Consider the following 12324-nt stretch of genomic DNA (forward strand, 5'->3'; position numbering starts at 1 on the left):
GAGCCAGAATTCCAGGTTACACCCGGACTAGGTCTAAGTAGTCAACAAAAAGCCTAATTTGTGTCTTGAGAGACACAAGTGAACATCCGTTGATGTTCACCAGTTGAACATGTGTGTGCCCCAAGTCCACCAGTAAATGGACTAGCTACCCTCCACCAAGTGACACCCAGGTCTCTGTTTTGGTCCAAAGCAATGGTAGTAGAGTTGCCCATTTGAGAATGTAAAGTCTTCATTCACATGCCTATAAGAGCACTGGCTTGGAACTGAACTTAGGAGGATATGGTAGAGGCAGGAGCAACTGTTTTTCAGCTTCCTTCTAGGAGAGGAGTTTGCTGGTGAGAAACACCAGCAGGATTTGAATGGCACTTGTGATTGGGCAGAGGAAGGTTCTGTTGGCCAAGCTGGTTGTCCTTGGGACTGGGTATGGGGTTGTCCTGGCTGTGAAGAAGTGTCTTGTCATTGAGGTTGGGTGTGGGGTTGTTGTGGTTGTGGAGAGGTATTTTCTTGTTGCAGTTGAGTGTGGAGTTATTCTTGTCGTGTAGTTGTGTCCTGTTGTTGAGGTAGGGTGTGGGTTTGTCCTGGTTGTAGAGATCTGGGAAGTGGTTGTGTCTGGAAAACAAAACAAAACAAAACAAAGGCATCAGAACCTGCTTTGGGGGGGCACTGGAGAAAGGAGGCCAATCTGATGGAACACTAGAGCCAGAGTTTATGAGCGAACTTCCGTCAACACTTTTTAGTGGCTAAGTGTATGTAGAGGAGTAGGAAAACCAGGGAGTATAGAATGTCAAGGAAGAAAAAATAAGTAAGAAATATTCTCCACCGTTAAGGTCTACACAATCCTACAGGGAAGGAGTTTAAACAACCACTGAATTTGTTGGGTGGGTACTCTGTCCTCAAATGTCTTCATGTGCTTAATGTTATATTAGGCAGTGCAAATATGATCCAGAATGGCAAAATTAAATATTTTTTCTTGCTAATTTCAAAGGTTGCATGTAACGCTTATGAGAATTAGATATCAGAGTGCCTGGCCTGGGTGGCTCAGTTAGTTAAGAGTCTGCCTTTGACTCAGGTCATGCTCCCAGGGTCCTGGGATCGAGCCCTGTGTGGGGCTCCCTACTCAGTGGGGTAGCTGCTTCTCCTTCTCCCTCTATGTGCTACTCCCCCTGCTTGTGCTCTCTCTCTGTCAAATGAATAAATAAAATCTTAAAAAAAAACCAAACAACTAGTATCATCGAGACCTGAGGATGGCTACCCCTGCTCTAAAGCAAGTACCCAGAAGCCCCATTCAAACCCTGGAATCTCTTTCTGTGATTTCAGAGGCACTTCTCATTCCTCTGTGCAGGGATCTGACCACCCTTGGGTTCTCTGAGGTTGCCTTCCAGAGAAGCAGAGATAACCAGGCCCTGTGGGTAGTCTGATCTTGGAAAAACTAGAGCCTTTTTAATGATGCCTCCAAGGGTCTGTGGATCAAAGAGGATTATATGGAAGAAGAAAAAAAAGGGAGAAGTCCAGTGATTTGCTCAGGCTCAGGCACTCTCCCCTGGTGGGAGGGTGCCTTCCAATTACAAGGCACTGTGTTTTATCTCTTAGTGTTTCCCAGGGTAGATGTTTCTCCAGTATCCCACTGACCCACTGAACCACAAGGTCTGAACACAACGGCTTGCTTGCTTGCTTCCTTCCTTCCTCTCTTCCTCCCTCCCTCCCCTCTTTTCTTTTTTTCTTTTCTTCTTTCCTTCTAAGCTGGATTTTATTAATGTGGAGCCAAGGAATCCTGATTAGAAGCAAACACTTTTTTCTTTCTTTCCTAGCATTTACATGAGTGTTCATCTTGAAAATGTCCTTCAGGAGGAAAATAACACCCCAGTCTTTTCATAGAGGGGAACAACCAAGGAAGCCATGAAGGCACTCATGTAATAGATTCCTTAGACAGAATCACTTTGAAATTTGTTGTTGTAGATAGATATCCCTTGTGTCCACATTTGCAATGTATGGCCAGCAGGAAGATGGGCTGCGTACTACTTGTATTTCAGTGTTGGGGGACCCCCAAGGAAGACCTGTTATCTCAACACTGAGAAGGACTAATGCTTCTTGTTCTTGGTTGAACTTTGTATTTAAAAATTTCATTAAGAATGAAAGATTGTCGGGGCGCCTGGGTGGCTCAGTGGGTTAAGCCGCTGCCTTCGGCTCAGGTCATGATCTCAGGGCCCTGGGATCGAGTCCCGCATCGGGCTCTCTGCTCAGCAGGGAGCCTGCTTCCCTCTCTCTCTCTCTCTGCCTGCCTCTCCATCTACTTGTGATTTCTCTCTGTCAAATAAATAAATAAATAAATCTTTAAAAAAAAAAAAAAAAAAAGAATGAAAGATTGTCTTTTTATAGTTTTGAGGTAAGTCTAAGATAAGTGGAAAAAAGTGTAAGATATGGACCGCGAGTCCTAATTTCTCCATTTACTTTCTGTGTGTCTTCAGGCAAGTTACCTATCTTTCCTGCACCTCAATTTCTTGAATTTGTTTTAGCTCCCTAGAAGAAGGTAAGAGAGAAGGAATAGGACAGAGAAGGCAAGAGAAGGACGAGGAGCTTCAGGATGGCCGTAAATTGGGGACAACAGCCTATTAAAGGTCAGTGGAAATCCTTGGTGGTGGCCAGAGGCCACTCTAAGAACTAAGGAAAGTATGAGCATTTCTATACTCTTCTTCAAGCCTTCTTTGTGCAAATCTTTACCCCTTTCCTTGAGTCCCTTGGTTAAAGTCTGCTATACCTAGGAAGGCATTGTGCAAGTGGGAATGCATTGTGGAAATTAAGCAAAGAGCTGATTTTCCTATCCATCGGTGTGGCATTGGACATAATGGCTTCCAAGGAAGCAGGAATCTGGAGCCACAGGTGGCTAATTAAAGGCCCCTGGGAGTTGGCAAAAATCTTGGGAATGGCTTTTGCTTCCCAGAGGCATAGGATAAGGGGTCACACTGTCTTCTGTAGGTCTCAGGTGTTCGGGAACTCAGCTGACATCTGGATACCACATGATTAGAAGACTCTTCTAAGGCACCCACCATCTAATTTTCCACGCTGACCGAGTCACTGCCAGATGTGTAAATAGGCCACAGAGGAACTTACCTTTTCTTCCTAGTTGCAGAGAAGAAAATGTAGCAGCATTGTAGAAATTAATACTGAAGGCTCTGTGGAGGGCAAATCAATAAGAGATAATGGTGAGGCCCTCCGCTGTGGAATTCACAAGTCTAGCTCCCTTTTCTGCCTTCCCGGGAGATCCTGACCTTGGTGTTCTCTACAGCACTGTCAGCCGATCATTACTGATCTGTTGTATGTTGTCTTGACTAAGATTCTCCACGGTCTTGCTCCAGTGAAGCTCTTGTCCATCCCCCACCCCACCAACTTCAGCACCCTGAACTCCCCACAAGCTGGAATGCACTTCTGGTCATTGTTCAAGCCAGTCCTGCCTGTGATCTCCATCCTGGTCCCATCTGCCCAGATACTGCACAGTAACTTCTGTGAAGTCATTTCTCCACGTTGTCATTCCCAGACAGAGCCCTGTTAGAGAGACGTGCCCCGTGACTGCATGGCCTTGCTGGGAACCAGCCCTGCCATGAGAGGGCTCCTTGAGGGCAGGTTCTGTCGTCAGCAATGCCTGACACGTAGTAGGTGCTTAATGCTTATTAAGTGGTCTGTACAGCTTGGTGTGTTGTTCTGTCAGTGGTCACGTTATTAACCCCGTCTCCCGTTCATACATTCAACAGTTAACTAATGAGTGTGCGCCACTTGCCAGTCCCCATGCTTGGTGCTGAGGGGACAGTGGTGAACGAGACAGGCATGGTTCTTACCCTTCTGGCACTTTACAGTTTCTTCAGAGAAACAGACTTGCAACAAAACAATTGTTAAATAATTGATCACAGTTGTGACGTGTTGTGACAAAGCAGTGGAAGTTATGAGAGTGCAAATAGGAAGCTGGAGCCTGACCCGGGGGTTTAGGGAATGCTTTCTTGAGGAACTGATACTCAACTTCTGCAGTTATTTCTGTAGGGGCCTTGCCTCCCCAAAACTCATTGTGGAGCCCCGTGGACAGGGGCCTCTTCACATCTCACTGTGCCCCGCCCGGCTGCTCTCCATACCCCCATCATATGTGCTGCTCCCCTCGCCGTGTCAGGAGTGGGTACCAAGGCTGAACAAGCAGAGAGGCCAGTGCAGGGTAGGAGGGGTCTGCAGACCACACTGTTGGTGGGAATGTGCTGTTTCTGTGGCAGGTTGCTACCGTTGGGCCTTTTATCTGTTGTTGCATGGAGTGTGGAGGCTTTAATGAGGTGAGAGGAAAGCAAAGTCGTTGCCCTGATTAGCTTTGGCTGATTTCTAAGAGACTGCTGTCCTCGGGAGGCTGGAATGCAGCAACTCCCTTGGATTTGGGGCCCAGTCACCTCTCCAGAACCAGCTGAGTCTGACCAGGCCCCAAGATGTTGGGAGAAGGCAGGATGGCTTGATGGCATCAGAACCACCAATGTCCACAGAGACTTGGTGGCTGTTCACTACCAAGGGGACACCACTAGGAGCCACGGCCCGATGGTCAGACCTGACCTTTCAATACAAGTGGCAGTCTGAAAGTGTGAGGGCCTCTCAACATGGGCTCCTGAGGTAACTTGGATAATGTCATTAGCTGAGAGGAAGGTCTTTCTGTTAAAGTGTAATGCAAGCCCCCATGTGGCCTCACCTCACAGTCTGAGGGTGTCCATTTTGTGTGACATTAGAAAGCCAGTTTTATGACACAGTCATCACATGTGGCATTTCCAAAATGAATGTGTGTTTTAAAAAATTATTCTCTGGAATTTGAAGCAAACAGCATGTCCAGTGACAATGATTCTTTGCTTCACCAACTTTAGTCAGGCTCCAGAACCTTCTTCTAGGCCTGTCTGTGCACTTCCTTGTAAAATCCGGTTTTAGTGAGAACCCTGCTAAATCAGTTCAGCAAGTACCTCCCACTGTGTACCCCTAACACCTAGTTCTTCGTCTTCTCCCACCCCAGGGGAATATCTGATGGCCCTGGCCTGCCTTCTGCAAGAATCCTGTTAGGTCAGTTTAGCCAGAAGCCCCCCTCACAGGCCCTGTTGTTTCCTCTCAGTGATCCCCACCCTGCTCCGTGGCTCTAAATTCCCACTTGCCTGTGATGTATTCAGAACTGAACTTGGTTCTATCCTGAGGTCTCTTCTCTCCTGTTGCAACAGTCCCAAATAAAGTGTTTTCATGTGTTTGCTTGTTTGGTTTTAACCACTCTACAGCTATGGTTTTCTTTAACACTAGAGCGATCTTTGTCTCTGTTGCACCTGCCTGGGAGTGGGGGAGGGGGAGGAGTGTGTGTCTGTGTCTGCGCACAAGTGGGAACTCCTGCAGGGAGAAGGACAGAGTAGTGAGGCAGAAAGGAGTGCAGCTACTAAATTTTCCACATCGTGTCTGGAGTGCGTTTTGAGTCATCCAAGGTCAGCGTGAAACTGTGTAAACCCCATCTGCGCTTGTACAAGCCCAAAGCAGATCACACAGGGGTAGTTTCTTACTGTAGCGCGACTGTGGTTATGTTCGTCGAGTTAGGAGATACCCAGTTTGCCATGAAGATCTGATCCCTCTGGTTATCCAGGCGATACAGGGCACTGTTGCGGCAAACCTTGTCTGCTTTCTCCCAGAGGCCCAGTGAGTTGTTGTTCGCGTCCACGGCTCGCAGGACCACAGAGCTAACGCTGGCATTCACGGGAACCCATACTAGGAGGGAAGGGTAGGGAACCAGTCAGCCATTTGTGCAGTCAGAAGGGGGATGAGGGTCATGAAATCAAACTTCAGCAGGAAAAAGGAAGTTACAACCAGTGTGGTACCTACGGTACGATCCCATCTTAAATGCGGTTGCAGACAAAGGTCTGGAAGGAAATAGAAGATATTAACTATGGTGATTTCTTGGTAGTGGGATTATCAATTATTTTTATTTTCTTCCTTGTGTGTTTTTGTTTTCCTCATTTTCTCCAGTAAATGGTAAACAAAAGAAGACCTGTGCTCTGGCCCTGGTTTTGCTGTAGAACAGAGGTAAGATCCTGGTTGGCTCTTAACCTCCAGAGCCAGGTTCCTGTGCACCAGATAAAGGAGATGGGTTGTTCTGCCCTTCTCACGGGGGGAGAGCAGGGTGGGGAGAGGCGGGGTTGTTGCCTGGGAAGGGGTCAAGTGGGCCCACTGGGCAGTGTGTCATGACATTAGGCACCCTTAGTGCCAAGTTAAAGCAGAGCCCATTCTTGGTCCCAGAATCACTGATTCCCTTGGTCTCTGTTGTTGAGTGTGAGGGAAGGGGTGTGGTCTCTGAGCCCCTGTCCAATAATGCTAGGGTTTCCTGGCCTTCCCCAGTCAGGTAATTCTTCCCTGTTGACCTAGCATAGGATATACTCACAGGGACAGCACTGACACTTGCCAATTCTAGCATTCTGATATGTAACAGGGAGCGTACTTCAAGAGGACATTTCAGCCTGTCCATTCCCTCCCTTAAAAGATCCCTTCTGGGAGAATTTCTCAGTGCTAAAGTGTTATTCTCCAGGGCCCTGTCAGCCACCCAAATCCTTTGAGAGGTTTTTCCGTACAAAGCAAAGAAAGTCAAGCATGTGGCACAATAGGATCAGACAGTACTACTGGATAAGAATTCTAGCTTTCACATTTAGGAGCGAGTCATTTCCTCTCTCAGCCTGTCCGTCACTCGCTCTGCAAATAATTATGGAATGCCCACTCTACACCAGGTCTGGTCCTGGGTCTGAGGATGAGGACATTAGCCCTCATGATACAGAGATCATAGTACCTTATCTACAAGGTTCCTGGGAAAAGCACAGAGAGTGTAAGGCTTTCAACACATGATGGGTGTTGAATGAATTGGGATTGTTATTTATTTATCTTTTTTAGGACAAAACATTTCTGTTCTGTTGTTTTGGCCAATCAGGGTAGGCTGAGCCAAACCCCACTGGCCTGACTTGCCCACTGAGAACCTGACCCTTGTAGACGTGTGCACGATAGTGAGGAGGGTGGTGCTCAGCGATGGTATCCTGAGATCGTACCAAGTCTGTCAGTTCTCCCACGGGCAAGCTCTTGTTTCTGCTGTTACTTCTGCTCTCCCTCTCTCACACTGGCTTCCTGCCTCCTTCCTTCCCTCCTACGCATCTGTAACCTGGGTTTCTGGCCTCCACCTTCCCTCTTCAGGCTGCAGCCAGATCACTTCCACATACAGCTTTTCTGTGAGGACAAAGTACTCTCCCAAACCTTTCAAGCGCCCATCTTTCTAGACGACCTAAAGATTTCTGCTTTTACATTTTTACTTCTGTTGATTACAGTACCCAACATATGGCTTTTATGACCCTCCTAACCTGGCTCGCTGTGCTTTTTGCACTCCTGCTCTAGGTGCAGCCAACCCTCCTCGGTTCTGCAGGTGCAACTGGCCCATACCTGCCCTTAACCTTTGTTCATGTCTGGAACCCTGCCTTCTCATCACACATCCCATCCCTGCTTACTCTCCAGGACCTTACCTATGTTCCACCTCTGGCCCAGTCCAGCCTTCTCTTCCTTTCATTCCTGAAACATTTACATTTGTTCCTATAGAGTTGAGTAGTTAATTACATTCTGGCTTGTTCTCTGTACTGTGGTTTCTTCCATGTCAGTATCTGGCCAGCCCAATGCTGGGAACTTGGAGGGCTCTAAATAACTACTGATTGATTTAAAAAGTTGTGCACTCAAAAATGAACTATTGGGACTTCATCAAGATCAAAAGCTTTTGCACAGCAAAGGAAACAGTCAACAAAACCAAAAGACAACGGACAGAATGGGAGAAGTTATTTGCAAATGACATATTGGATGAAGGGCTAGTATCCAAAATCTATAAATAACTTATCAAACTCAACATCCAAAGAAGAAATAATCCAGTCAAGAAATGGGCAGAGGACATGAACAGACATTTCTACAAAAAAAAAAAAAAAAAAAAAAAGACATCCAGATGGCCAACAGACACATGAAAAAGTGCTCCACATCACTTGGTATCAGGGAAATACAAATCAAAACCACAGTAAGATATCACCTTACACCAGTTAGAACAGCTAAAATTAACGTCAGGAAATGACAGATGTCGGTGAGGATGTGGAGAAAGGGGAACCCACCTACACTATTAGTGGGAATGCAAGCTGGTGTAGCCACTCTGGAAAACAGCATGGAGGTTCCTCAAAAAGTTGAAAATAGAGCTACCCTACGGCCCTTCAATCACACTACTGGGTATTTACCTTAAAGATACAAATGTAGTGATCTGAAGGGGCACATGTACCCCAATGTTTATAGCAGCAATGTCCACAATAGCCAAATTATGGGAAGAACCTAGATGTCCATCAACTGATGAATGAATAAAGAAGATGTGATATATATATATATATACACACACACACACACACACACACACACATACATACACACACACACACACAAAATGGAATATTATACAGCCATCAAACCCCCAAATCCTGCCATTTGTAACAAAGTGGATGGAACTAGAGGGTATTATGCTAAGTTAAATAAGTCAATCAGAGAAAGACAACTATCATATGATATCTCTGATATGAGGAATTTGAGAGGCAGGGCAGGGGGTCGTGGGGGGGGGGTAGGGAGGGAAAAAATAAAATAAGGTGGGACCAAGGAGGGATACAAAGCATAAGAGACTCTTAAACTTAGGAAACAAACTGAGGGTTGCTGGGACTTGGGGTGGGGGTAAGGATAGGGTGGCTGGGTTATGGACATTGGAGAGGGCATGTGCTATGGTGAGTGCTGTAAATTGTGTAAGCCTGAGGATTCACAGACCTGTACCCCTGAAGCAAATAATACATTATATGTTAATTAAAAAATAGTTGTACACCCAGTGCTGGACAGTGCCCTTAAATAAGATGAAGGTTCAGGCAAACAGGCAAGCCCCTTTTATCCCTCTTGCCCATGGAGGCAGATACATACCCAGCACAATCTTAATGTAAATGTCACTGCGTCATGGGTTTCTTTCATTGATACCAAGACAGACCCAGAGAACCTCTTCTAATGTTAACCTGCCTGAGCTGCATGTGTGCTATAGGACATTCCAACCCATTTATACATGACTTACCAATGTTGACACAAACCCTGAAATTTAAAAAACTTTAAAATCAAAATAAGGAGAAGTGGTTGGCCTTTGTTGGTCTTTACCAAGTCTCCTCAAAAGTCCTGAGTCCCAGTGCAATCCTGCAATGACACTCTCATGAGGAAAACATGGAGCCTGTTGTGTAATCCTGGGTGTGGAGTCTGGCACTTCACATCTCCCTGAGCGTAGGATTTTGACTCTCAGCTTAAATAATTCACATAGTGATTTGGTCTATCACGGAGTTTTAGCACATTTCTGCTCTGAAATGAAGTGGGGTAAAGTTTGGAGAAATGCCTGGCACGAAATAGGTGTTCAATGACCTGGAGTTCCTCTCCTCCTTCCCCTTTCTCTCTGTTCTACCCAACACCTCGGCAAATGTTCGATTTCCCCCTCACCCAGCATACTCCCTTTCAAGGGGTCTTACGGATCCTCTCTTGACTGTTCTCCTGCCTTGCTACTCTCAAAAGAACCCCAGTCGACATATCTCCACCCGGCATTTTCACGAGATAGTTTTCTTTTTCTTCCATGTCAACAGCAAAATCCCTCACCTTGTGATATGTTATCTTAAGTGTGGGGTCTTGATCTCTTTTGTAGCTGTCCCTCGGCCCCCCAGGTCCTTCCCCATGTGCAGGGTCACACATATGCCTTCCTGTCCTCATCTTGAATTATAAGATTATCCTCCCTGTTTTGGGAGGACAAGGACTGAGGGAGTGGGATACAATGATCTGAGTCACAGCTGAGGCCCTTAGTGACAGTCCCCAAGGAAAAAGAGAAAAGGACAAGCTGGGACAAGCGTGTGAAGGTAGACTATTGTCATTCTCCTGCTGAAGTCTGGAATCTGTGGTTCATGGCTATGGACATCACCTCGGTACTCTCTGCAGAATTTGGTTAGAGTTCTAGGAGAGCAGGACGACATAGTAATGAGACAGCAGGCTCTGAAGCTGGACATCCTGGCTGAACAGAGCTGGACAAATCTTGGCTGTTACTTAGGTTCAGATACTAGCAATGCTATCCACTATGGCCTTGGGTAAAACTTGAACTTCCCAATGCTGCGGTTCTCATCTGGGAAGATAATAGCATTTACCCTTAGGACAGCACCCAGCATGTAGTAAGAAGTCCTAGCTCTCCTCATTGTAAGTGAGGGTCGTAGAGTGCAGTGGTTAAAGACTGGGTGTCTGAAACTGGACTGCTCAGGTTCGTATTCCAGCTCCATCCTGTAAGTAGCTGTGACCTGAGGAAGTGACTAACACCTCTACCCCTGTTTTCTCATCTGTGAAACGGGAATGGTCATTGTATGTTATCTGCCTAACATATTTTTGTGAGATCTAAATGCATGAATACATGTAAACCACCATATTAAATGTTGTTTTTATGAAAGTAATAAGAAATTACCTTTCTCGACTTATAGGTTTGGCTGATCCAAAACAGAATATTTGTTAAATATTCTATGTACCTTGAAGAAAAGCATTGGACTGGGAAGGAAAGACCAAGATTCAGGAGCCGGCTCTGCCCCTTAATAGCAGGGGAGCCCTGACCTGTAACCTAACTTTTCTCAGCTGCAGGCTGCTTATCATAACCAAGGTGGAAGAGTAGCACTCTCCCTGCCTAGCTCACTAGGGTTTCCACCCACACACCAAAGGCAAACAGTGCCTCCCAGTGTTGTGCAATATACTATCATCCACGGTGGCATTGTTTTATCAAATGAATGTGAACAGACCACACATTGTGATGCACTTATTACCCGTGAAAACAATAAAAACACCCACTCTATTGCAGTCTGAGAACTTTCCACAGGTGTGCTCTTGCTAGGGCTGTTAACCTGGGTGTCAGGACTTCATGACTCCTGGCTCTGGTTTGCACAAAGGACAGGGAGGAAACAGTCCCACCCGACCAACTCTCTCACACACAGGCTCTTTCTGTTTCTGCCCCCACTTCCCATCTGGGTCAAAAACACATGTTTTGTGTGACTGAGAGCAGGAGTGGAGGGGTGTGCTCTGAAATTCAGTTAATTCCCCTCAGAAGACAAAGGACAACAAAAAGAATGGCTTCTCCTCACCTGTGTAGTTTGTGTTGCTTTCATAGACATCTGAATTGGCCATGATGCCTTGGCCAGTGGTGATGACCTCATTGAAGAGGACGCAGTTGTCAATGTCACCTGCAGAGCTGGCAGAAGAACACAGTAGTCCGAAGCATAGAAACAGCCAGAGTGGCAGCAACATGGAGCTGAGGACTGTCATGGTCTTGACTTGTTTGGAAACTGCTGGTCCTGGTGCTGGGTAATACCTACACCTCAACTGTTTTTATGCCAGGCTGGAGCTTCTGCGTGAGGTCACACATGCAAATCTCCTTCCCACTCCTCCCTAACATGAACGGGTGTTGGAAATTTGGCCCAGGATATCAGTAGAGGTGACTCACCCAGTACTCGTCAGCATGACCCTTTACCAAGTCCAGTTTTGCTCAAGAAGGGGAAGGTATTGATCATGGTTCTATTTTGCATCTCATTCATCTCAGCCTCTGCTATTTGAAGAAAGCTGTTGAGAAAAGTCTTAGCACTGGCAAAGGAAAATTCAGAGTTGAGTAATCATCACGTACCTGCCCCATTTAGAAGCTCCACACTTCTCTGTAGGGAATTCAGGCATAAAAGCTATGTTTTCTTGGAATAGTACATATCATTTTCTGGCTCCCCTTAATTGAACATGTTTCCAATCCCAGTTAATTTTGTGATTAGCATAAAACTAGGAAGACTGTGCTTTTGGATTTATATTTATTTTCTGGAAAGAAATAGCGTTGGTCCACCTATTCCTGACACATTCCTACATAGTGCTATAACACAAGGAAACTACTAAAAAATCAGAAAATATGTTTTCTTATATCTCTCTAATGATCTTTAGGATTTATTCACTGAAGGAGTACTGTGTAAGTAGAAAGGAACCAGAAAAAAGTAGGATAGAATCAAGATGATATTTATATATGTTTTTTCTTTTTTTAAAAAAATATTTAATTTATTTATTTGACAGACAGAGATCACAAGTAGGTAGAGAGGCAGGCAGAGAGAGACAAAGGGAAGCAGGCTCCCTGCTGAGCAGAGAGCCCGACGCGATTTCAGCTCAGGTCATGATCCCAGGACCCTGGGATCATGACCTGAGCTGAAAGCAGAGGCTTTAACCCAC

At 45.8% G+C, this 12324-nt stretch overlaps 1 protein-coding gene across 1 annotated transcript; it reads right to left on the reverse strand.

The window, feature by feature from the left end:
• Window positions 1–305: 305 nt before the first annotated feature.
• Window positions 306–11412, reverse strand: PLET1 (placenta expressed transcript 1). The gene is made up of 3 exons (XM_059169982.1): window positions 11211–11412; window positions 5547–5748; window positions 306–609 (listed from the first exon to the last, which is right to left on the reverse strand). The coding sequence occupies exons 1-3, from the start codon at window positions 11389–11391 to the stop codon at window positions 306–308; spliced, it is 687 nt and encodes a 228-aa protein (XP_059025965.1). The 5' UTR covers window positions 11392–11412.
• Between the last annotated feature and the right edge of the window lie 912 nt (window positions 11413–12324).

The sequence above is a fragment of the Mustela lutreola genome, chromosome 1, assembly GCF_030435805.1.
Source record: "Mustela lutreola isolate mMusLut2 chromosome 1, mMusLut2.pri, whole genome shotgun sequence".
NCBI classification, from domain to species: Eukaryota; Metazoa; Chordata; class Mammalia; order Carnivora; family Mustelidae; genus Mustela; species Mustela lutreola.